At 50.5% G+C, this 25,942-nt stretch overlaps 1 protein-coding gene across 1 annotated transcript in view; it reads right to left on the bottom strand.

Annotated features, from left to right (window-relative positions):
* Positions 1–24,292, bottom strand: part of LAMA5 (laminin subunit alpha 5) — an 85,270-nt gene extending 60,978 nt beyond the window's left edge. The window contains 2 exon segments of the mRNA XM_041478398.1: positions 18,151–18,303; positions 23,954–24,292. Of these exon segments, the coding sequence (XP_041334332.1) occupies positions 18,151–18,303; positions 23,954–24,250 (450 nt within the window). The 5' untranslated portion in view covers positions 24,251–24,292.
* Between the last annotated feature and the right edge of the window lie 1,650 nt (positions 24,293–25,942).

Below are 25,942 nucleotides of genomic sequence, written 5' to 3'. Positions count from 1 at the left end.
CTTTTGAGCTGTTGCCACAGAAAATGTGAGAAGCAAAAAGAATAATTCTTAAAGTTACATAGGCAGGATAGAACACCACAGGTGATTTAGAATCCAGGTTAGGCTTTGTAGAGATGGCAAGTACAACACCAACAGCTGTGTTACAGGGGTAACTTTCCCACCATTCCCATTTGGATACCTGTGCCTCCTTACACTCCCCAGAGGCCACATGGGCTGCAGGTAAGCTGCCCATCCCAGGGGCAGAACAGGGATCACAGCAGAGACCTGGGAGAATTCCCAACCCTGGGAATCAACCACCTTTCCCCACCCAATGGGCTGCTCCTTCATTTCCTGTCCCAGAAATACTGCAGCTCTATTTTCCAGCTCTGCTCTTTCCCTTTTGGGGCTCATGCTGGCTCATACTCCTTTGAATTTTGATCAGCCCACAGCATTCTTGATATTTTTTCCTTTCACACTACAAATTATCATCTACAGCATCAGTTGCTGCTGCTCTGCTCCCAGGAGTCCTTCATGGATGCACCCTGGTTACAACACCAGTCCCATGATTTGGGTCGGGTTGCTGTTACCCATCAATGACAGCTCCCATCTCCATCCTTCCCAAGAAAATGCCCTCAGACCTGGACACTGTCACAGCTGTCCCTGGCATCACCATCCATTGGCACCTCCAAGCTGGATGCAGTGACTACAGACAAACTTCTGCAATGCCCAAATTTATCTGTTCTAACCCCATGCACCTTCTTGACCAAAGAGGAAAGTAAGTGCCAAATTCTGGCAACCCAGCTACCTAACATCAGCTGGAATGAGTGCTGGATGATATCCTGCAATTCTCTGTTTTGTGGAAGTGCCCAGGCCATGCTGGCCAGGACCATAGAAGCAAGCTGGAGCATCCTTGCTAGGACCAAAGCCAATGCTGGCAGACGACAGAGCAATCCACAAAGCTGGAATTCACCCCTCCTCCTCTTAATCCAAAATAGCCCCATTGCTGGCTCATCAGGCTCAGTCCAGAACTCAACTGCTTTGGGGTCAGATGAGGGGAAAGGAATCAGCTTTAAGTGCTGGCTTTAAGTGGCAGGGCTGGAAAGTTAATGCAAAGGGGCTGCTAAGGATTGCTGCTGATTTCTGCTGTGGGGCTTGGTTCTGAAGGCAGAACCAGACCCTCTAATCCAATAAAGTGCCTGTGCACAGCCTGGGGACAGCTGAATCCCTGCCCTGTCCATCACACCAGCGCTGGCTCCCTGCAGCCACCAGGGCTGCTGCCCAGAGAACAAACCACACTAACTCACTTGTCCACAGCAGATTATGTTGTGGAATATTTATTGCCTCCCCGATCGGAAGAAAGAAACATTTCTCTCTTGGACATAATGAAGAACACATTTCCAGCACTTAACAGCTGGAAGCTGGAAAGGTGGCCAAAGAAAATCCCTATTTTTTTCCCCCTTTAAAGTAAGCCTCTGGAAAGCTAATTTCTGAGGAAGAGGAACCTTCCTAAATCAATCCAAGGAAAGAGTCAAACTTGGTCACAATTTACAGGCAGGGGCTGATAAGATCACATTGTGAGTGTGATATCAACAACGTGGTTTTTGTCTGGCCCTGTCAGCTTGACTCCAAGAGGATGAGGAAAGGCTGTTTTTTTATTTAATGAAATGCAGCAACTCACACTGGCAGAGATTTTCAGTATGGTTTTGATCATCCACTGAAATAGCAGGGAGTTTTTAAATCTCCACCCCACACTGCTGCAGCTGATACACTCTGGGTGATGCCGACCTGTCCCCAAGCCCCTGGGATGACAAGTGAGGTCCCTCCACTCCCTCAGCCTCAAACTGTCCCTGGGACCAACTCCTCCAGCCTGTGCCAGCATGAACACAGGGAATAACAACTGGCACACATGCTTGCAAGCAAAACCCTGCTCTGCCCAGGCCAGAGGCTCACACTAACCCTTCCAAAGGATGAGAGGGTCCCTATCCCTCTCCTTGCATGTTAACACCATTAATCATCACATCCTGAGTGCACCTCGAGGTCTGGAGGCGGTCATTGATGATAACTGCAGGGCTGCATTATCTGCTAAGGAAGCCCTGTGCCATGGCTATTCATCACATAAAACCAATGCCAGGCTGCCCAAATCTGCTCCAGGCTACGGAAGGTGCTGCTGGGTGGGCACTCCCCAGGCCAGTGCTCCTTGCCCCCACACCTCAGCAAACTGCCCTGCACACACTGCGTGCTCTTCCCAGAAACACAAGCAGCTGACGAGAACAGAAACGCTCCGCTTTGGATGAGATGTCTGGGAAAATGCTTCTCCTCTAACTTTCATGACAGGTTCAAATTCTTCCAGAGGGAGGGCTAATGCGGGTTGTTTTTAAACAGGCGCTGTGTTATTGTAACCAATAACAGGAAATTGATAGCTTGCAGTGTGGTGGGACGCAAGGCAGTCCCCCTGGGGCAGGCTGCTGACTGTCCCCAGCATGGCCATATCCTGCGGGCTGCCTGCCTGTGGAGCAGAGCCTGCAGAAAGCACCCAGCACCCTCCAAAGGGCCAGCAGAGGGAAGAGGGAAGGCATAATCCAGAGCCAAAGCCTTTCCAGATGCCCCATCCCATGTGTCCTGTAGCTGTGGGGAAACTGAAGCCTGAAGCCTTTGTCCAGGTTTGGTGCAGCTAAGCTGAACACCAAAGGCACTTCCAAAAAGGAAACAGGGGACAGGCAAAGAGACTCCCCTCCCTCCTCCATCCCTGGCTGCCACATACCAGCCACTGGGAGAAAAGATGCTGCTGGCAAATTCAAGACTTATTTGAGAAGCAGGCTTAGCTCACGCTGTTCCCCAGCATTATCCACCCCAGCATGGGCCCGGGCTGTGCCAGAACAAACAGCACATCAAATAAACAACACATTAAGACAGAGCACGCTGCGGACACGTGCAGTCACTCTGCTCTCCAGCCCAATGGCCCCTGTGGCTCAGACATCCACAGCAGCTTCTCTCTGCTCCCTGTAAATGCTCCTCTGACCTGCCCCAGGGCTGCCCACAGCAGGGCTTGCTGCTGACAGAGAAGCCCAGCCCAAGTGCAACAGCTTCGCTCTGCTGAGGACTGATGCTTTCAGCCCACCTCCAACCTCCCTGCTCAGAAAGGGCTGGGCACACAGAGGAGCCAGAGGCCAGCTGCAAAGCAGATCACTGAAGTGCTGCTGCTGCTCAGTCAGCAGCCAGCCAGGGCAGCACTAATCCACCTGCTCACATGTCTCACACTGAATTTCTGGCTCGGGCAGCAGCCAGGGACGGGAGGAAGCGGCACAGCCCAGAACTCCTCGAGCCCATCCATCGGTGGGTTCCAGGTCACGCTCCTGACCCAGTTCCAAATCCGGGTGGTTTTTATTTGCAGAGCACAGGGAGCTGCACCGCCAGCCATGCACCTGTCACCCCTCTCCCTTTCAGCAACCTGAGCCAGGGCCACCACGCCACGGACACGCTCACATCCTGCCCCAGCCCCGGGGACACTGAGGCACGCAGGGCAGGAATGCTGAGCTGCACCAAGACTCACTGCTGATTTGGGATGTGGGGAAATAAACCCCAAAGCCTTTCCAACACCGGCACCAAAGACAACACCCCAGCCATCTCACATTTCCTCCTTCCTGGTAGTGTAGGGACATAACTGATCAGTCCCCCCACTGCAGAAATCCAAGTCCTTATCCCCACTCCCAGCCCAGAAAATAACATCACCAGGGGTGATTCACTATCCCTCAACACCAGGAAAAAAAAGAACCAGAACCCACATAGTAGTTATGGATACAGCATGAACAGGGGGTTACAAACTCAGCACGCCTGGAACACCCAGTGCATGTCCTCACTGGACATGTGTGCAGCCATCAGCACAGTGAGTTCATCTTGATCAGGGTCTGGGATTTGCTCTGGTTCAGGCAGGGACAGCTCACCCCACATTGCTGCTGAAATCTGTGCCGCTCCTTGGAGCAAGAATTAAGGACACCAGGCTGGTACTTCGAAGATGGCAGTAGCATTGTAGCACATCATGCCACTAGAGAAGAACAAGAAGCTTTTATTGATCTTTTATTGGTGTCAATGTCCCAAAATACCTTTACAGCAGTCAAGTAATAACAATAGAATAATTCTACCCTTTGCTAAACACTCTGCAGTTCTTCTAGAGGCAGAGCCCTTCGAGTGCAATTTAGCATTGAATACAGCTCCGTGTGTAACAGTGCCATGAACACCACGGGGTCTGCAGTAAGTGGCTATTGGGAATAAGCGGGATCCCAGCAGGACACCAGCCTGAGCAGATCTGGCTCAGAGCAGTCAGACAGCTGAACTTCAGTCCACAGGAGGCCACTGTACTGTAAGGATCTGCTCCCAAGGGGAGATTTGTAAATATTTTCCAGGATGAACATTTGTAAATAGTGTCTTTCAACACGTCTTGAGAACAGATTCTTGATGTCCTGTTTTCAAAAGAGAATCATCATCTTCAAAGGCAGGGAGGCGAAGCCGTTCATGCAAACAGCATAGCTACAAGCAATGCAGTTTGGCACTGGTCTCCAGGGCTGCTCAGGTGGGTGTTTGCACTAGATGTGTGTCTACCAGGCACAGCCAAAGCCTCCCCTGCAATGGCTCCCAGCCCCGTTCCCAGGAACATCACCCTCACAGCCTCCAGCAATCCGATCTGCCTGGGGAAACGTGATCGCCTCCACTCCTGTGCTGCTGAGGGACACGGGTCACATTCTGCCAAGATCACAGCACGGCAGACTGGCATCTGCCTGGAGCCTCACGGCTCATGAAATCAATATACAGGCCACGGGAGTCATTTTGTCTCCTCCACTCTTTGAAAGAACTCCCTCCCTTCCTTCTCCCCGGTCACAAAACCCTGTTCTGGGTGGTCCCTCCCAAGACTGTAAACTGACTTGCTGAAAGCCTTAGCAAAAGAAAGGTCAGATGCCTTACAAACACAGAACTGACAGTGCTGTACAACTGTCCAGACGTTATTCCAAGGCTATGAACATCCCCACAGCTGCTTGCAGCACAGCAGGCATTCACACCTCAGCCAGGTGTACTCACACTGCACAGGTTTCCCCCAAAACAGCACCTACAGATGGAGCCTGCTGTATGGCCCAAACCTGCACCTCTGGCCACAGACTGGGGTAGGGGTGGGGTGGGCTGTGGAGCTGCTGTCCTTCCCTGGGGATGGCAAATTCCCACAGGATTTCATAATATCCTTATTCTGATGGTTGTGAATAAAACACAAGGGGACACAGAGCAATGACAAGACCATAGCTACACCTGACAGCAACCTGCAGGACAGTTTTCAGTCTTTTTCTGTTACCTGCAAACCACACAACAAACTGCAATCCTGGACTGTATCAACACACTCACTACAAATCCCACTGCCTCAGACCCTAAAACATAAAATCACCTTGCAGAACTCCCAACTGCCCAGCAATGTGAGAAAACCCAGCTGTCCTACAGGTGCTCCCAGCCTTGCCTGTTGCTGTTAAGCCCCGCAGCATCACTGCAGGGCAAACAGGTATTTACAGCCCCTCTTGGCTCCCTGCTCCCACTGCCCAGCCCTGGGAAGGAACAGAGATAAGGGGAGTGCTACAGAAAACACAAGGGCTTAAGAAAGCTCTGATATAGTGGAGATAAGAGGTCTGGGTGAATAAGCACACACCACTGAAATAAAGACCACTGCTGAAAGAAAGGCAGGCATATGGGATGGCACATGTCCAGGGTGGGGGCACTGCACAGGTGTGTCTGACTTCAGAGGTTAAAAACCAAGTTTTTAAGCAATAGCTGCGTTGTCATTCTCATGGCACCACATCCTGATGAAATATGCCCAGCTGGCCTTCATGGAAGTGTCTCTCTGCAGATGCCTCGTGGATGCCAGAGCAGCCCAGAGTGGGCACTCACACATTTCAGGCAGAAAGCAGCACTGGTATGAAATGCAGTGCAGAGCAGCATCCTCCCCCTGACCTGGCTGACGGTGTGTGAGCACAGCCTCACCAAAAGCCCCCAGCCCACTCTCCTAGCAGGTGCACAGACCTGCTACCGAAAGTGGGGAGCTTCCAGCAATGAGACACACGAACAACAAGGTGGTGGGGGAAGAAAACAAAGGATAAACTGGACAGAAAAATCACATCTCCAAACACAGGGCTTGCTCTATCAAGAGGCAATCCCACGTCTGCAGCAAGCTCAGAGCCAGAGGGAGCCAGCTAAAAACAAAACTGCAACAACTGGGGCTCTGCAGGGTCCAAAGGAGCTCCACTCTCCTACCCAGTGACTCCAAACCAAGCTGCCAGCCCCGGGATAACAAAAGCCAGGAGTAACAGCTCAGCACAGCCCTTACTCTGAGCACACAATTCCCCAGGCTCCTTAATAAGACACACTAATTTTTCACACTGTTAAGGACAAAGCAAACAGCTGAGACATTTCTGTTCCTACATCAGGCTCTCGAGCACATTTGCTGCGTATCTTATCAGCAGCTTCAGCAGCCTTTCTAAGCCGTTTCAAGACTTTGGCCTTCAGAAACCTGGAGAGGGGGTGGAAAAACCCTCCATTCATTCTTACCAAAGCACAGCACATTTTCAAGAGGACATTCCTACCATCCAGAGCAAACAAATGTTCCCAAGTGTGTGTTCTGTGGGGTTGTTTGAGTTGCAGCAAGTAAGATCAATACAGGTTCACTGCACAAAGTATTTAAATATTCTTAGAGGAGTTCCTGGGCCAATTTAGAATTAAAAGGGAGAAGCCAGACAAAAGAATACTTGTCTGTGCTTTAGACAGCTTGCAGGTTGGTTTTTACACCCAGAGTTTTACAAGCACACCTCCATCAGTCAGGACCACGAGCTTGTTGGGACGGGCTGTCCAGAGCATGCTAGGAGCTGTACAAATCTGGGACTGTTCCATCCAGACATCCCAGGCTCTGCAGTTCCAAAAAAAAAAAATTTAAAAATACTATAAAAGAGCTACAGTAAGACCCTTTTCAGTACTGCTAAAGCCTTGCTGATTTCCTAAGTTCGCTAAGGAAGCCCTTGGCTAAATCACAGGCTGAAAAAAGAAACACTCAATACCTTTCCATAGGATACAAACAGGATTTTGTGCTTTGGATGAGACTTGAAACAGCATCTGCTTCTTCTTTGGCCAGCAGTGGATAAGATCTCTGTGACATTCCCAGTTTCCTGGAGGTCCTGGGCAGGGATGCCAGGATCTCACCAAAACACAGCATGTGCACAGAAATGCCACCTCATCTGCTGTGACAAACAGGAGCCAAATCTTGTGTCCCACAGGGCACAGAGCAAGGTGCTAGAGCACAAGCCCAGGTGTCAGCCCACCACTGTGTCACCCCCTCTATCACTGCTTTGGACACAGCAAGAGGTTAAGCCCCAGACACTTCAATTCACTGCTTTTCTTGCCATTATCAATACATCTCTGAATTTGTGACAGAAATTACTTATGCCTTCATGGAGCACTCAGGAATCACTAAGCAGAGCCTCCAGCTACAACACGCTGAATGGTGCATGGTCAACCAGCATCTTCACCACAAACTGAATTCTAAAAAAAAAAAAAAATTATAAAAACCCCAGGCCTGCTGCATCTCAGCTCTTAATCCAAGTAAAAAAACCCAAGACTGATTTTAACCTTGACAAGGCACAACTCTTACATCTCTGACACAGCAATTTCCCATCAAAGAGAGGATTTCAGACCCAGCCTGTATGTAACCTACCCAAGTCCTCTTTTTCCTTCCATTTATGGGATTAAAAAAAAAAAATAAAAAACCAAAAAACACATGTCATACACTTCACTTCCAGAGCTGCAGGAAATCCACTCTGAGCTGCATGCCAGCTTCAGCTCCAAGGGTTTCCTTGGGCTGTTCTCTCAGCAACAAGGAGAACAAAACAATCTTGGCAGCAGGCCATGCTACAAGAAAGTATTTCCCCCAATTCCCTGGGATGAAGTGGATATCCTGTCACAAACCTGCACGCATGGGAAGGGTGAGGAGAGGAAGGAAACGGAAGAGGACAAATTAGCTAAAAATTGGCACAACGTGAGAGGTCTCAGCTTGCCACCAAAGCCCCTGAAAGGCTTTTCATTTTAAGTGGCCCAGTGCCAATGATGAATGACTCACACAAGCCTCAGGAACCCCAAGCTCCCCAGCACCCAAAAGGAGTACACTGAAATCCTCCCTCCATTGGATTTGGAAGGGCACATGGATGCTCAAGCTCTGACACCTGATTTATGTCTGGTTCAGAGGTGGCAAATGCCTGTCTTTCCTTGTGTTTCTTAGTTCACCATTTCTAGGGCCAAGTGGTTTTGGAAAGCCCCTCTCTGGATCACTGTCAGGCTCCAGATCCCACACGTACCAAGGTGAGTCATTTCCAACAGGAGAAGTCTCCCTTGCATCTCGCTTGAGGTCTCTGCACCAAAGCCCAGTGCACCCAGCTTCCAGGCAGCACTTTCTGCCCTTCTGCAATTCCTCTGCGTGGCACCTGCAAGCCTTGACAGCGCTGGCTTTAAAGCCTGCTCGTTAGCAGATTTCAACAAAGCCAAACTTGACCCATGCAAGCAGGTTCATTCTCCTCAAAATCTGCATGCCAGCCGTGCACCACGTTGGCATTTGTCAGCAGCTTTCCCCACGGTGACACTGCCGCTCACAGCCCGCTGAGCAGACCCAAGAGCAGCACACAGCAGGGTCAGAGCTGGATTAACATTCCCTGCAGCACTGCTAACACCACACAGATCTGCAGCCACAGTGCTTGTGTGTGTGTGGAGTCCCTGCTGCTGGTCAGACCTGCAAGGCTCACAACAACACGGGGTTTGTACTCACAATCCCCCCAAGACCCCCTTGGATTTCCAGCACCATTTACACAAACTTGAAGCAAGCCTGCTCCAAGGCAGAAAATGACAACTGGAAGAGAAAGAAATAATCAAACCCCTTCCTGGAGTCCAGCCAAAATCTTTGTGCCCACTAAGTTTGGGTGGATGCAGACTTTGCCAAAGCCTGGAATAGGATTAAGGAACAGCTTTAGCAAACAGCCAGGACAACAACAGTGAAGTCACGATGAAACCAGCAATACAGATTTCTGTTTGCAGTCATGAGCCTGTGTTTACAGTTTGCAACTATGTGCAAATACCAGAAAGCCATTCTTTTCCTCTTCCCATTGGGGCTTGGCATTATGCACATTTAACTAGATCCAAGAGATGCCTACAGCAGCATGCCAGCTGGATTTTGGGCACAGGGCTCCAATCCACAGTGATGGCAACTTGCAGGAACCCATAAATAGAGCTCAGCTGAGAGTGTATGTGTGAGGGAGAGCTCTGTATCACAGCAGGCAGAGAGAGAAACGGGAAAGAGAAACTAAAAAATAAATTGTGGCATTCCCAGTTTGGCTGTTTGCTTGTCCCTGCATGGGTTACACAAACAACCACTGGTAAGACTCAAGATGCCAAGCAAAAGATGCAAAGTGATTCTCAGGCAGGGCACAACAACTAGGGCAAATTACAGACACAAGCTTTGCCAGGAAATCTGCTCCATCAAAGGCACACAGCTCCATGGAAAAAGCCATCAGTGATATGCAAATCTTCTAGATAAAGGCAACTTCTTCTAAGGGAAATTGCTGTAAATTCCAGATAACCATGCACACTATGCAACAGGAGCCCAGCCGGTTTAACCCTGCTGCTGAGCCCCAGCTTCTCCAGGTAGGTATGGCTGGGAACAAGAGGCACAGCGCTTTCTGCCACATCACCTCCCATGAATGTTTTGTTTTTTAACAGAGGGAAGGACAAGAATGTCAAACTACCATCCTAACACTGTTCTCCAGGAGCTCTGACTGACAAGTCCTGGCAGGACTTGGTGCAGCAGCAATCACCAGCCCTGATGCCTGCTCATCCTCTCCCTGCCTCTGTCTGGCTGCCTTGCCAAAGCCCTGGGGCCAGGCTGGGGTGCCTGGAGGGAACGGGCAACGTGGCTTCCTCCACTGCACAAACAGGAGCTGGCACCCTCCAGACCCACCTTTCATTAGCAGTGACCTCATGTTAACAAAGGCCTTTTTATAGTTACGCTTGCCAAGTCCTTCTGCAGGGAACAAAACGTCATTCCTCTCGTTCTTGTCAGTCTCTGGTGACCAAAGAAGCCCCAAAGCACAGCTCAGTCCTCGCCTTGTGCAGAGTCATCCATGTGTCACTCCCAAGGCTTTGTGCTCTTCCCCCCTGGATGTCCCAGTGCGACTCATCCCTGCTCCCAGCTCTCCTCTCTAACCTCCAGGATGCCTCCAGAAGCAAAACCTCAGCTACCAGGTCTGTGGGAATAGGCCACATTTCCCCAATCAGCTACCACTGATCTGGAGTCTGCTCTTAAAGCAACTAGGAAGATTCTTCCCCAGACACACCAGGCATGTGCCTTTCCCTTGTGTCTTCCTACTGATCTCAGTTTTTACTGCCATCAAAGAGGAAGCAGTGTTTATTGCACTGCTTGGCATTACACACAGGAGGGGAAGTCTGGAATGTGAAGAGCACTGAATCCAGAAAACAGGAAACAACTGAGGATCAAGGCTGGGCACAGCCTGAAGGCCCACGTTTATGACTATAATAAAAGGATAAGGCAGAGATGAATGCAGGGCTGAGCCAGGCTTGGTAAAGCATCAAAAGAAAGGTGCAGGGGGCTAGAACAGGCTTGAAAGAGCAGAGCTGACTAGGCAGATGATCAAGAGTGTATTTAGCATCCTCCCTGCCAGCCCTGTGGATCTGAGCCAGGACATAGCTGTGCTGGAGCTGTGCAGGGCAAGGACAGCTCCTGGAACAGCCCCAGGAAGCAGGAAGAGCTCACTTGAGGGGTTCTCATCCCAAGCAGGACAAGCATCCAGAACCAAACGGGCTGTGCAATGCCACAGGATGAGCCTGGCTCACAAAGAGCAGGACTGGCAGTGACTGCAGGCTCACAGCCCTCAGGGGTGTGTGCAGGACACGAGTTCATAGACAGACGAGCACTCACAGGGCTGAGGGATGCTCTCACTTGCTGAAAAAGTGACAGACAGGAAAAGGGCTGCACTGAGCCAAGCCAAGAGCTTGACTCAAGAAATCATTCTCTTCTGCAACAGATTGGCCTGGTGCTACACAGGCTCCTGCACAGAAAATGATGGAGATAAAATGCAATATTCCCATTCTGCAGGTGGAACAAGCCAAAGCACAGAAAATACTAAACCACTGGATGGGATGCCAGCATGCTCTGTGCCCGAGCTGTGAACTCTCTGCTTCCAGGGACATTCCCAAGAAGCTCCCTGTACCATCTCCCTGAGGGAGGAAAACAACACCAACAGGGGCCTGACCCAGGCAGCCCTGCTGTGTTTTAACTCGCCTGGCACAGCCAGGCACGGCCAGGCAGAGCTGACCCCGGAGCACGTGGAGCCACACACACACCCCAGTCAAGGCACGCTCTTGTTCTCCAGCCCAGCCAAGCAGACACTTTCCAGGAGAACAGCAAGAAATTACCAGGCTTGCCTTCCAGCTATTCATTACAAACCAAAGCCTCCCCTACTCCAGCCTGACCTCTCCCCAGCCCACGCTCACCCCGAGGCTCTCTCCTAATCTTTGAAGGATCCCAGGGAGTTGAGAAGAAGGGACAAGCTGGAGGAAATAAGAAGCTCCACGGCAGGAGACCTCACTGTCAGCCTCTTTGTTTCTCATCACACCAACGTTATAAATAGGCAACAACACCTAGGGAGAAACTAGAGTGGAAATCATGCATGCATTTCTTAGAACCAGCAATTATCCTTTCATCAGTCATTACCTGGAGCTCTTCTGCTGGGGGGAGGCTGAGGCTTATTTTAACACCTGGTTCAGGTCTAGGCAGAGCAAGCACAGCCTCTGGGAAGATTAAGCTGTTGAAGCACAAGGGTCATTTGTATGAGATGCAAAGAACAGGCAGAAACAACCTCCTGAGGCCACAAAAGGTGGCACAACTGTGAATGACCTGCCCAGAGCTCCTGCTGCCCTGCTCTTCCCTGTGCTCACAGCCTGGCAGACGTGAGGCAAGGCAGGTCTTTTGGGAATCAGATGTTAACAAGTGAAATCCTACTCACTGCAGCCCTGGAAGACTGATTTTAAGCAGTGCTGGTTTGGTTCATGACTTGAATAAACATAAAATACAATTAAAATTCATGTGTCACCAGTGATTTACCTACGCCAGTATTGTGCACATCTTTTCCTTTAGCAGCAACCAACAGCAACAAAGAGGAAAGAAGTTTCAGCCTTGGCTGCTCTGGAGCTTGGCATCCAATTTGGCAAGGCTGTTTGAAAAGGAGAGGATGGGCCTGCTCTTGCTGCCAGAGGAGACAGATCCCCACTTGATTAACAACCAGACACTCCCTTCCCGCTCACCTGAGCAGCTCCCACACAGCCCTTGGAGCCAGGAATCTGGTGGGAGCTGGCACATGGCCCTTCTCGACCTTTCTGTGCTAAGTGAAAGCAAAAATCGCACTTTATCAGCACAAAAAAAAGAAAAAAAAAATTCAATAGCTGCTGGTCTGGGTCAGGGGAACCTCAGCTTTGAAGAAACAGAAGAGACTTCACAGCTAAGTTAATTTAAACAATAAAGTGTGAAATAAACTGGGAGAGAAGATCCATCCACTTGGGCTCGGTGCCAGCTCCCAGTGCTGCACGCTCTCCCAGTCACACCTCTTCTGCCTTTCCCAGAAGCACTACAAATGCACACCCTGCTTCCATCCCTCATCCACGGCCAGGACAGCAGCACTGAACATGCTCTGCAGGTAAACATGAGCCACAGACCATCTCAGATCAGGGAGCTACAGTTCTGAAGCCTATAACAAAGGTCCTGATCTCCTTTTGAAGGATTTTATGGCAATTGGAGAGGACTCTACACAGGAGAGGAGACCACAGGCTCAGCTGTCAAAAGTAAAAAAGATTTCTGCTCAGCCTACTTAATGTGCTTTATTTTTAATGCTGCTTTTGCTCCAAAAGCCAGAGAACAATTTGGAGAAAGAACGTCTTTGTTAGAGATTTTACGCCCCAGCCCTTTATTTAAGGTGCAAAAGCTCACAATAAATGTCACTAAGCTCTCCTACCCCTTTCCCACAGTGGTGCCCCAGCACAGTGAGGACCAAGGAAGAGTAATTACCAAATAGCTACTCCTCAGCAGTAAGAGAAGAAAAGTAAAAACCATGTACAAAAGTAAATCTCAAATCCTCGCCCATTCTTGAAATGCTCCATGGAAAACACACCGGGCAGGTAAGGCAGCCTGTGGCCCTGAGAGAAATGGACACTGTGTATTTTCCAGGGCTGAGTGCTGGGGAAAATGCTGCAGAAGACATCCCCAGTGAGGGAAAGGAAAAGAAGAGACTTCAACTTTCCCCCTGTGTACAGCAAGAATGAACAAGAGTGCCCTTGAGGGAAATGCAAGCAGCAGCTTCATCACCCAGAGGCTGTGAGGGCTCCCAAGCAACAGAAATGAAAGTGCAAAAGCAACAAGGTGAAAAAACAGAGAAATTTAAAAGGTTTTCAGCGGAAAATGCTTGGATGACCATCACCCCTATCCCACATCAAGCCTAGGGAAAGCAGCCTCTAGGATATCATCTTTATTCATGAAGAACCCTGAGTGTTCTCTTGGGATTTCATGAGTTAACTCCCTCAAGAGGAATTTTTCAATTAATTAAGCCAGAGAATAAACATCAGATTCATCTTCACGTTGAAAGCTTTTGCTGGGAACAGCAAGGTGAGCCTCAAGCCCATTAGTCTGCAGGATTTCCTTCCAGATGCCTTTCACAGAGGGCTCCTGAAGACCTCCACCAGCAGCTCCCACTACTATTTCAACTAAATGAAAATAAATGGGAGGTGAGAAACTGAGATGAAAGAAAATGTCGGTGTTTTTACACACAAGGTACCATGCTCTGGATCAGCGGTGTTGCTTCAGCATTGGGCCAGATCTGCCAAAGATGAGTAAGAATTTAATACTCATTAACAAGAACACAGCTCACACACCAAGGATTGAACTGTTCATGCAAGTCAGGCATTTGGCTACACCTGCACATTTGTAGGCATCCTGCACATCAAACCATTGTGCAAAGCTGGTCCTGAGGGGCCACGTTTGCAGTGCAAAAGGGAAAGGAAGCAGTTTTATGTCCTGAAAATCCACCACAGGAAAAACACCAGCTCATTTAGAGCCAAGCTTCACACTGAAAGACCAGCAGCCTGTTGCCAAGGGCTGAAGCATCTTGTGTGCTTTGTGTATCAACACCTTTACTCTGGAGGTGGAAGAGCCTAGCAAGCACAAGTTAATAGGTTCAGAGGCCAGAAAATGCAGCAGCTTTGGCAGACCCCACTGCAATTACCAGAAAACTCAAGAGGTGCTTCTCAAAACACCCCAAAAGTTATCAATCTACTCCCTTGCTGAGACACATCCCAGTGAGTACAAAACCCACCTTGGTGCTGGCCCTGGAGCGTGGCTCACAATGCCTTTCATTTCCTTTCCATCTCTGTGAATACAACATTCTCTTTTCCTCCTTCTAAGCCCAAAGGGAGCTGCATTTCAAGGAGCTCTGGGGGTCTCCCAAGGAGGAGACTTCTCCTCTCTCCTCAGCAGAAGTGAATGGATGTCAGCGTTTCTGTCAGGCACTGCCCAACTAAACACCTCTGGGTATCAACCAAAACTCTCTGCAAAGCTTCAGTCTGAAATCCTGCTGTTCCCTGGTGTCACCAGGGCCAGCAGAGGAGGCAGGGGGAGATGGGGGCTGCTGCCCAGCCACCCTCCCACTGCAGGAATTAACCGTGAGCAAGCACTGGCACGAAGCTCCTGCTCTTGCATGACTGTGAGCATTCCTCCCCCAGAGTTTATCACACAGCACCAACTACCCATAAACATCCCAAGGAAGGGCTGGCCTGGGTTCACCTTCATGCAAGGAAGATGTCAGGCTCTGGCAGGGAGCCAGCCATTCATGTTTCCTTAAACCCTGTCAGCTCTGACTCAAACGACCTTTTTGGGGGGGGAAAATAAAAAATCTTCCATCACACCCCTTCCTCCCCCTCCACCCACTGTGGCACTTAATCACAGCAGGATCACAGGGGACAATTCCCATGGTGGCAGTGAGTCATGGTGTCCTGTCCCTCTGCAGCAGGGCACGTTCCCATTTCCAGCTGGCCTGGATGCTCCAGGCAGGAGAGGAAAGAGCCTGGAGCTGAGCAGCTGAGGTTTAAGAGCCTCCACCACAACGTGGACCTCTGCCCTCCATGCCAGGTAGCACAGCCACTTTTTGGGATTTTGACAAGTCCGGTGACAGCAGTGTCCTCTCAGTTCTACTCCCCAAAACCTGAGCTTTGCTTCATATGGTGCCATGATATATTTTACACCACATTCATGCAGTGGCCCAGCCATTTATCCAAAATATGCTAAGCACAAGGCCATGATTAAAAGCAAGAAAAAAAAAAAATCTCTCTCCATACTCCTCAGCATCTCCTAAAATCCATTTAACTTTCCTCCCTGGAGCTGTCTGTCATATTTCTGGCACTCAGACCTGGGTCTGACATGGAAACCTTCAAGTGACTTTTCCTCTTCTTGCAGCCTTTCTCCCCCACCAATTCTGAAAAGAAAAATCACTCCTCCCCAAGGAGGCAGGGCCAGACAAGGTACCAGCAGGAGCAATTCCCATCCAACCCCCCAGCAGATAAGTGGACACAGCCCCTTCCCAAGCCACGGTGGGAGCCCTGATCCACCTTGCTGATGAAGCCATGAAGATTAGGCTGATGCTGGCACTGTGATGCAAGGAGAGTGTTTAATATCCTCACACCAGCTGGGTGGCCAGCCCAAGCCATTCTGCAGCTTATTTGCTGGCTGTGAATATTCCTCCTTCTCTCCTTCCCACAGGATTTTAACACCCCTGTGAGGAGAGCAAGCTCCCAGCCAGCAAAAAGCAAAGAGCAACAGGCTGCTTAATTAACTGACCCTCTCCCAATTGCCACAGCCTCGCCAAAGGCTGGAGAAACCCAATTGCAGCTGGTAATTAAGCACTTATGGCTGGAGAGGGATGGAGCCAGCAGGGAAGCACAGCAGCAGAGGAAGGGGCTGACACCACAACCCCCCGTGCCAGCCCTGGGTGCCCCCAGTGCCATCAGCACTCCAGGCACTCAGGAGCCCCCAGAGGGACAGAAGCTTTTAATGGCTGTGAGTCCCTTAAATTAAACCTTAATTGGTCCAAGAGCTCTCTGGATTGATACACAGAGCAAGGAGAGGCCTGGTTTGCCAGCCAAGAAAAAGCCCTGCTGTCAGACATGCCTAGGAGGGTGTGCAGTTCTCACTGGTATCCAAGGAATTTGGGAAGCCTGGCTGCCAGGTACACTGGCCTGATCCTGCACCTGCCCTGCTGACCACACTGGCTCCCAAGAATTTCTCTCTTCTATCCTTTCAACCAGAGTCAACTTCAAAAGGAGGAAATTGGCGATTCTCTAACATTTAACCTGTTTCTATTGCCCGACCTACCAAAACAAAGGAGTTAAAAGCAAAGAACTGACTCTCACCAGGAGCATAAACAAGTGATTACAGCAATTACATGCAATAAGGCCATGTATGAAGGGGAAGCCACTAAAACCAGCTGAGGCTTGTGTTTAGGTATTGTATTTTATTGGTATTTAGGCTTGTGCTGCTCTTGGGACCAGCTGGGTCTATCATGTATTGCAAAGGTGACAGGGAAGCAGAGGTTCTGTGAGAAAATCCATCCCAGGTGAAGTATCTGCCACCAGCACCACAGATGCAAATTCTGATACCAACCCTGCAGAAATGATGGTGCAATCCCACCTGCCTGGGTACCAAGGGCAAACAGACTCAGGAGAGAGAATGTCAACGCAGACCAGCTCAGTTTTAACAGCACTGAAGTCCTCCCAAATTATTCCAGGCTCTGGCTCCCAGCACAGCAGTTCTGAAGGCTGCAAGTCCCCAGGTGAGCCAAGCTGAGCAGCTTGCAGGCACACGGTGCAGCTGGGTTAGCTCTGGCCTGGAGCCAGAAATCTGCCAGGGAGAATGACAAAGAGGAGGAGAAACTGCTCTCCAAAAATCCCTCTGCAGAGGAGAAGTGACACAAAAGCCACATTGCAGGCTGGCCCTTGGTCACAGGGGGAGTGAGGGCAAAGCCATCCACCCAGCAGCACATCCCTGCCAGCTGGGATGTTTCTGAGAGACAAACACAGCAGATGCCACCTTGGCTGGGGAGGGCTCTGCTCCCGGAGGCTTTGCCCACACAGCTCTTGTGCAGATATTTCACTGCTGCTGCTACAGCACAGCTTGAGACAGCTGGCACTCGTGGAGAGAACAAATTTATGAAGGGTGTTTGGCAGACTCCAAATGAGCAAGGGAGGGAGTGGAGCAGAGCCAGTCCTGGGGACTGAAGTGTGTGTGTGAGGCATCTAACTGAGGGGGTGCATCATCAATACAGACTGGTCATCTCTGGATGTAAATTTGGAGTCAGGCATCTTGCGAATTGCACTGACAAATTGAGCCTTTACTATAGCAGAGAAAGGGAAAGATCCACCTGAGAAGTCACTGTAAAGTTTTGGTATCTGAAAAATCTCAAAATCCCTGCAAAACAAAGCAAACTCCCAAAGGGGCTGTGACTCAGCTCCCAAAAGGCTGCTGAGCAATCACAACAAACAGGTCTCCTGGGGGAGAGGTGAGCTCCAAAACTGCCCCATCCCACAGACTTCTCTGACTTGCCACCATCAGAGAGCAAACATCCATTGTCATCCTTTGTCTTTTATAAGAAGACCTTCAGCAAGGATTTGCTGTTTCTTAAAAAGTTGTAAACACATCAGTTAAAAGTTTTAGAGCCTTGAATTTTTCAGGGCTGTATTCTCCCATTTTGGGGTGAGGCCTTGCTGAGTGTCCACCTCTGAGAAGCAGGTACCCCCTAAAGGGAATGGCACCTACATAAGGTGACTTAACTTTTAGGGAAGATCTAAACAGCAACAACAAAGAGCACAAGTTAGTTAATGTTACAAACAGACAATAAGTTTTCCCTTCCCTGTTTTAAGCAAAGCCTCCTGCCCTGTCATTAAACGAGTGGATTTTGTCCCATGCTTCCAGCGAGGTCCACTAAAGGATTTTAGAAGCAGAAAAGCAGTTCCTCACCAGCATGGTCTATTACATAAAGAAGAAAGGATTTGTGTTACCTGTCCAAGGTCCAGGGTGACGTTGACCTGGTTGAACTCCAGCCCCCGGGAGAGAGGGGGGCTCTGCCACCAGCGCTCTGTCCCATCAATGGCATTTGTGATGGGGTGGGCCTTGTTGCTGTTTGCAGAGGAGCAGATGTCGCAGTACTGGCCCTGGCAGAAAGTACGAAAAACAACATTTAACTCTGGCCAGAAAAACGTGGTACAGAGCAGTCAGGTATCAAGCAATTCAGAAAACACAGGGTTTCAATTTAGAAAATACAGCCTGCTAATGCAAATCAAGTTACAGAAAGTTTTGTTCACACCAGTTTAAAGTGTGGGTACAAAAAGGTACATGAAAAGGCTCAAAATCCCCACAACCAGCCAGTGTAGAATCTGGGCTGCTCAGAGCAGCATCCCTTCTGAATTTCAGATACACAAAACACTGACAAAGGACCCCAGACTCCAAGGACTGGTTAGCAGAAGCAGGAGTAGCTGAGGGAGAACTGCACTGCAGTGGAGAGCAGAGGCTCAAACTCCACGGTCAGCAGCTCCTGTGCTGAGGCTGCCACTCACACCCAGCCCTGCCCTGAACCATTCAGTCATTTCTATGGACTCAGACTGGCAGCTCCTCTGCCCACCAGTCTGTTTCTTGTCCACCTATTCATTTCACAATATAGCTCTTTCAGCTACATTTTCCAGCTCAGTCTGGCAGCCAAGTTCCTTTTGCTGATGATGCTGCAATGCGAGGCCAGGAAGGGACAGCCCCAGCTGTCAGCTGGCCAGGGACTGCCACCACTTCTCTGCCTTGCTTTTGTGGCCCCGGGTGGTTTTGTCAGCTCCATGGACACGCTGCCAGAGAAAACAACCCCACAACTTTAACAGCACCTCCTGAGCAGGATCACACAAAGACCTGAGCTGTTAGGGGCAATTCTTTCTCTCTCATTAATGGACAAATCAATCTGACCCACGCTCAAAGAAACCTGCAAAGCCCCCTGAAAACTGGCAAATTGTTATGTGGAGCCACTGTTGTATCGCTTGAATTGCTGCTACAAACAGCCTGGAAGGGAGCTGTGTCAGAGGCAGCTTTCCTTTTAAAGGCACAGTTATCCCCAGGCAGGAATGCTGCCCTTGCCTGTCCCAGCTGCAGCCAGCGTTAATATTGCACCAGGTACAAGATCTCAAGACAGGCAATCCCCTTCCTGCCCCTGCCAGGGCTGAGGCAAGACAGAGCCACTGCAGAGCAGGTGAATTTCCAGATGCTCCAAACTCGAGGAATCTCAGTGCAAATGAAGCAGATTACACAGCATCATTCCCCACTACCACGTGCTTTGTTAGTTGCAGACAATTATGCAATACAAGTTATCCTGAACAAGAACACTTTTAAATTAATTCCTACAGAGATGTGAAAATAGAGATGGGCAAGCACAAGGCCAAAGAAAAGGGGAGCTGAAACCATCCAGGTAACCCTGACACACATGCAGGGAGCACTCAGTGTACAGAGGGGTCACAAGGCTGGTTTGGACATGCTTTGAGCCAGGAGGGAGAGCAGACCAGATAAAACTGACCCAACTCTTCAAGCTCAAACCTTTAATGGGAACCGGTGCAACAGGTTGTGTGGAAATTTCTGCTGCACGACACACAACACTGAGGTGGGGGGAAGTGAGGCAAGGTTACAAAAAAGGGATAAATTAAAAAAAAAAAAAAAAAAGTACTTTCATACTTTAAATTCTTGCTACAGATGCAAAAACCATTTTGAACCCAGACTTCACATTGATGGGAGACAGTCGACTCAAGCTGAGTAAGAAGGGAGTAAAAATTAGGATCAGCTGCTCCACATTCATAATGCTGCTGTTGTCCCTCCCTGGGCAGCCTGCTGGGCTGGGAACACATCAACAGCTGAACAGGTTTGCTGTTCAAAATGTGGTTAGCCTCTCTGATGCACCAGTTGCTCATTAGTGTTTCATTAGAGCCAGACCTAAACCTGACCAGAATCATTTCCAGCTCTTTGTATTTTAGAGCAGCTCGGGCTCCTGCACATTGTGTCAGGTTCTCCACAGGGAAGTTCTGACATCAGCAAGAGGATTTTAATTAAAAAGCAATAGTGAGCTGAAGGCTTAGCAGAGCCTGCAGGTTGCCAGAGCAGTGGAGGCGTGGACACTACAAAGGTATGGCCAAAGGAAGAACTTCAGCAATGCAAGGAGCGCAGGGCAGCTACGAGAACATGAAACTGCCACTATCAGAGCAAACCACAAAGAGGGAGAGATAAGGAGGGGTTTGAATGAGGGGCAGCTTCCAGAGACCTGCAAGGCCTGACCCTGCTCAGGGCACTGGGAACTTTGAAGTTTCCCCTGAGCATAAAGACCAGCTGGGCACCCTGCTGGCACCTCTCTCAGGGGACACAGGTGGCTTTGTCCCTGTTCATCTGGCCCTGCCATGACCCAACACCAGCTCCCCTCACCTGATTTATCAGAAAGCCACAGGGAGCATGGGGCTGCTGGGGATGAGGAAAAGGGCAGGAAATTGGGTGTAAAAATACTGTTTGAGACAAAGTGCCTGCTTGCAGGCTGCTCCCAGGGCTGTCCCTGCAGATCAGCTGCTCACACAGAATTAGGCAGGTGCTGTCTCACCATGTGTCTTTCCTGTGGGCAGCAACTTGTTCCAAACCTGTGTCTTCAGCCAGTTAAACCACTGAAATCCAACACTTTCATAGGTGCAAACACAGAACTGAGACACCTACAGAGAGGTACAGCACCAATGGTCACCTGGAGCACTGAGAGCCAAATTCCTTCTGCCACACACCAGACAGGACATGGGATAAAGAGGCACCAGCACAAATGGTCACTGACACTGTGCCACTTAATTCTGAGACATTCAGGGATGAAACAGCTTCAGATTCCATCTGTTATCAACACCTGGAAGAGTGAGAGGGCCAGAGCTCTGGTCAGTGCCCACACTGCTCAGGCAGGGACAGCTCAGGGCTGCAGTTCAGTGTGCAGAGCAGCGCTGTGAACACAGGCACAAGCAGCACTGCCTTGAAATCACTCAAATTTCTCGTACGTTCTTAAATTCTGAGGTCTGTAATTGCTTTAATTCATGCCAGTAACCTGCCTCACTGCTACAATCCTCATCTGAAATAATCATCTACAGCCCTGCCCCACCCTCAGGAGCAGCACCATCCCTGCTGGTTGTGGAACAGCCCCCAGGCACACGGGTGGGATGGGGAACATGAGCACACAGCTGTGCCTTTGCAGACTTGTCTGTCTTGGAAGACAGCACCTCCAGTAAAGCTTAAATAAAAAAAAGAAATCTGTGATCTCTCTTCTGCCGTATCCTCAAGACATTACCATTAAGGCAGGGCTGACCCACACTGAGGAGTGAATTTGACAAGGGAAGCAAACCTCCAAGGCAAGTCCCTTTCAGCACACCTCAGCGCTGCTGTGCCTCACATCCTTCCAGACTGAAAAGCCCCCCACAGTTGGAAATGCAGTCTTCTGCCAAAAAGCCCTGAATAAAGCAAAGGAAACTCCTTGAAAAGGTTTACAGCCTTCCCACAAGCTGTGCCAAAACCACTGCAAGTGTCTTTAAGGCAGTTTTCTGAAGTAAACTTAATGATTATTGACATTTTAAGACCATCATGTTTAAAAGTCGGCGAACTCCCTTTTCTGAAGCCTCCTATAATGTCAAATTAAACTAGAAGAAAATAGAGAACTGACTCAACTAATTTATTAGACAATTGTATTAATGTTAATCCCAAGTCTTTAACCAAGCAAATGTCCCTTCACCACCACAGCATGTGGATGTCTCTTGCAGGGTCCCAAGTGGCATTTTTCCAGTACTCCTGATGAAAACTCCTCATGCCACATCACACACGAGCAGTAATGAGCAGGTGAATGAAGGAGGGCAGGGACTCTGGGCTGGTAGGACACGCAGGCAGCGAGGACATGCATGTGGAGTTCATTATTGTTGTTTCAGTCTGCTCAAATTGAACACTTCCCTCCCACCTCCCTCCTTGCTTTAGTCACCGGGTGGTGCCAAGACCCCTAAAGGGGATGAATTGGGAACTCTGACCTCTGCTCTGATGCCTCCTGTTTCCTCCCCTCCCTTTTAGGTGCTGCCTGTGGTCATGGAAAGGAGCCACTACAAAAGGAATTTTCTAAAGCTTTCAGAGTGAGTGAAGCCCGCTGGCCTGGGAAGTGGTGCTCACATCAAAGCCCCCCCGTGCCAGAGCTGCACAGGGGACAGGAGGGGGTGGCTGCAGAATTCCACAACTCAGGAGCTGTGTTTGGCAGTGGGGGAGATGCTGGGGCTGCCCCCAGAGCTGGTACAGCCTGAAGGGTTTATTTCAGTCAGCAGCATCCTTAGTGCTGCCACGCTGAGCTAGCAGGGTGGCCAGAGCACAGATGGACACACGTGGAGTGATAAATGCACACCCACATTTCCCAGCTTTTCCAAGCAGCCTTATCCTCCCCGTTTTGCTCGGCACATTATTCACATACATATTTGCAAGTGCACAGAGCAGCAGTTACTTCTTCACCTTCCCTTACTCCTTTGCCTCACCAGAGGCACAATTACTACATGGAGGTCCCTGTAAGCCTCCTGCTACTGGGACTCCAGGCAAAGTTTCTTTAAGTTACACTTTTTTACAGTGCAATGAAGTGAGACATGGCTTTAAAAGGTGGCAAAGCTCGCAGGAGGACACGTCAGGTTCCTGCCATCCAGTGACATCTTCAACCATTTATACAACACAGAGAGCAAAATTCCGTGTCACAACCGCACAATAGCTGGAAAATTCCTAGTGCAGCACTAACTCAGGAGAATGCGGCCAGAATGAGAAAAATGCTCCAGAGATGATCTTGTAACAAAGCCACCCCCACCGAAAAGGCCGAGAAAGTGACAGATTTCCTTTGCTCATCATTGTTATTAGTACAACAGGGACAACACCACTGCTCCACCGCAACAGGTGAGTGGCACCACGGCTCCCACAAGCAGCCAGCAAAAACCACGGAGCAGCAGCTGGTGGCTTCAGGCTGCGACAGCATTTCAAATCAGAGCTGTTCTTCCCAGCCTGGGCTGCCCTCGGGGGGACACTGGGTCTGGAGCTCCTGCAACCCAACCTGGTGTTTTACAAGCCCGTTTACAACTGTTCTTTCCTCCCTTCGAGGGAGCCATGGCTGTTACACTGCACTGCAGCTTTTGCCGTACATTCCTGGCTGTAAGCTCCCTCTGGGCAGCTTAAAATGGGACCCCTGAGATAAATCACCTGACATTCTCTTGTAAAATCCGCTCTTGTAACTTTCCCCTCTGTTCATCCCAACGCCCCACCGAACACACGGGGAACGGCGGAGTTTAAACACATCAACGTAAATATTATCAGTTCGAGACGCATCATAGTAATCACTATCGCATTTACCATAATGATTCCCTGACTACCAAAGCGAATTTAGGCGCTGGTTCGCCCGGGATTTTATAAACACAAAGAACCCGCAACTTTAAAAAGAATGAGAGCGCAGCGAGCCGCGCTCCATGCGAGCAGCTCCCGGCAAGGCTGCGAGAGAGCCCGAGCACGTGTGTGCCCCCAGCCCCGCTGCTGCGGGGGATGCCCGGGCACCACCGCTCCCCGAGCCCCCGGCACCGACCCACGCGCGGCTGCCGGACCCGCTCCGCCCCGGGGCTGCGTGGGAAGCCAGGCTGGGAGCGGGGCCCTGCCCGCCCAGCCCCGCTGCCCTCGGGAGGCACAAAGGGGGGCTCGCACCCGAGCGCACCCCGCCTGCCGCCCCTGCGAGCGCGGGCTCCGCGCCCTCCTCGCCCGGCCCCGCCGTACCTGGATGGTCTGGTTGGGGTCCCCCCCGGCCACCGGGCCCCCCACCAGCTTGCAGTACAGATCCTCCACGGCGCGCCGGCTGCCGGAGCCCGCCGCCTCCTCGCCGCAGGTGGCGGTGGCGGAGATGCGGGTGCCCTCGGCCAGGTTGAAGTAGGGCGGGTGCAGGCTGTGCCCGTTCACATCGCTGGGGAAGGAGGCGGGCGGCCGGGCGGCGGCGGGCAGCAGCAGGAGCAAGAGGAGCAGGGGCAGCAGCAGGAGCAGGGGCCGCGCACCGCCCCGCTCCGCCGCCTTCGCCATCTTCGCTCGGCGGGGCCGGGCAGCGCTGCGGCACCGGCTCCGCTCCCCGGCTCCGCTCGGCTCTGCCCCTCTCCGCCGCCGCCGCGCTACTTCAGCCCCGGCTGCGGGGAGGGGCCGGGCAGCCCCGCCGCCCCGATTAACCCTTTGCCGCCCCGGGAACCCCCCGGGCCCGGCGGAGCGAGGGGAGGCCGGGGGGGGGTGAAGGGATCCCCCGGGAACAATGTGCCCATTGTGTCTGCGGGGCTGCGCTGCCGGCGGCGGCTCGCTGGGCTTTTAGTACGTTAAACTCCATTAACAGATAGATCGGGTTATCTGCAGGAAAAACTCTATTACTAATTAACAAAACAGGGGAAGGCTTGACCAAACCCAGTTGGCGCTCCTCGAGGTATGCTGTGGGTTCTCATTTAATTTGGGCAGTGAAAATTTTACTTCCACTTTCCCCGGAAAGGATGGCTTTGGGGAAATGACTTTACCTTCTCACCTAAGGGGGAAGGAAGCAGCTCAGCGATAACCCAACTTTCTCCCATCCCCTGGCTGCCCATGGACTATCCCTCCGCGGTGTGACACATGCACTGTCAGCTCTTTATATGCTGCTGGGGGAAAGACATTTTACAGATAAAAACCTGAATATAAATACAGAGCAGCACATCAATTAACTCATCAAACCACTGCTTTGATTTTCTGGCAAACACAGACTGTTTTAAAATCCAAGAATTAAATAATACGCACGAAATGTTGTGCCTGAACTGGACAAGACTGCATCTTTAAACTGGGACGTACCAGGAGACGGGGTCTGGACTCCAAACAGTTGGATTGCTGCGGTATTTGAACCCCACAGGAAGCAAAACAACCTCTAAAGTGTGCTCAGGTCTTCACAGGCTGCTGCGGGGCATTTGCTCTTTGCATCACATCATCCTCTTTCTTTCTTATTTTCCAGGACACCCTAGGAGGTACCAGTCCTCTTGAAAAAGCTACTGTCTTAAGTATGAAAAACTTTAAAAAGAAAAAACCAAAACCAAACTCAAAAAAACCCCTTGTGATGCGTGTGGCTCAAATATATAGCTCCACAAACTTTTACACAAAAGTTTGTGGCTCAAATATATACTCCACAAACACTCCATGTTTTTTTTACACGGCGTGTACCAGCCAGGCTCTGCAATTGCACTGATTTCAGCACCTTCGGGGGCTTTTGAAAGATCCCTCTTGCTGTATGTGGAGCACTCAGATATAAAGGGTATGTCATGGATCAAATCCATATATACACTTATATCAAATGGATGTAAGTGTATATATGGATTTATTGTCAGGTTTCCACAGGGTTCTGCAGGCACTGGGGCACTCGCAGCCCTCCAGCCAGGTGCTGCTCGGGAATGCTGGTGGGTCCGAGCATCGGGACGTGGAGGATTTGCCATTTTTGCCATTCCCTTACTGCCCTGAGCCATCGGGGGCATCCAGTGCCAGCTGTTTCCCGGGATCACATTGTCATGACATCAGGAGCTGTGAGCGCAGGGCGGTGAGAGGTGCCTGGTTCCACATGGCGAGGAAGCACTGAAGCACGGCCGCCAAACCCATTCAGTCAGAAAGATTTCCTAAAGCGCTTTCAGACATCTTTTAACCCCTTCCTTCTCGCCCGTCTCTTTGGAGACCTTTCCCCTGGTTTCTCCCACTTAGTGCAAGATCTTATCTCTAAGT

Source organism: Pyrgilauda ruficollis, unplaced genomic scaffold (genome assembly GCF_017590135.1).
Source record: "Pyrgilauda ruficollis isolate IOZ18807 unplaced genomic scaffold, ASM1759013v1 scaffold45, whole genome shotgun sequence".
Taxonomy (NCBI): domain Eukaryota; kingdom Metazoa; phylum Chordata; class Aves; order Passeriformes; family Passeridae; genus Pyrgilauda; species Pyrgilauda ruficollis.
Note: the sequence above shows the minus strand (reverse complement) of the source record. Positions and strands in the feature narration are given on the sequence as shown.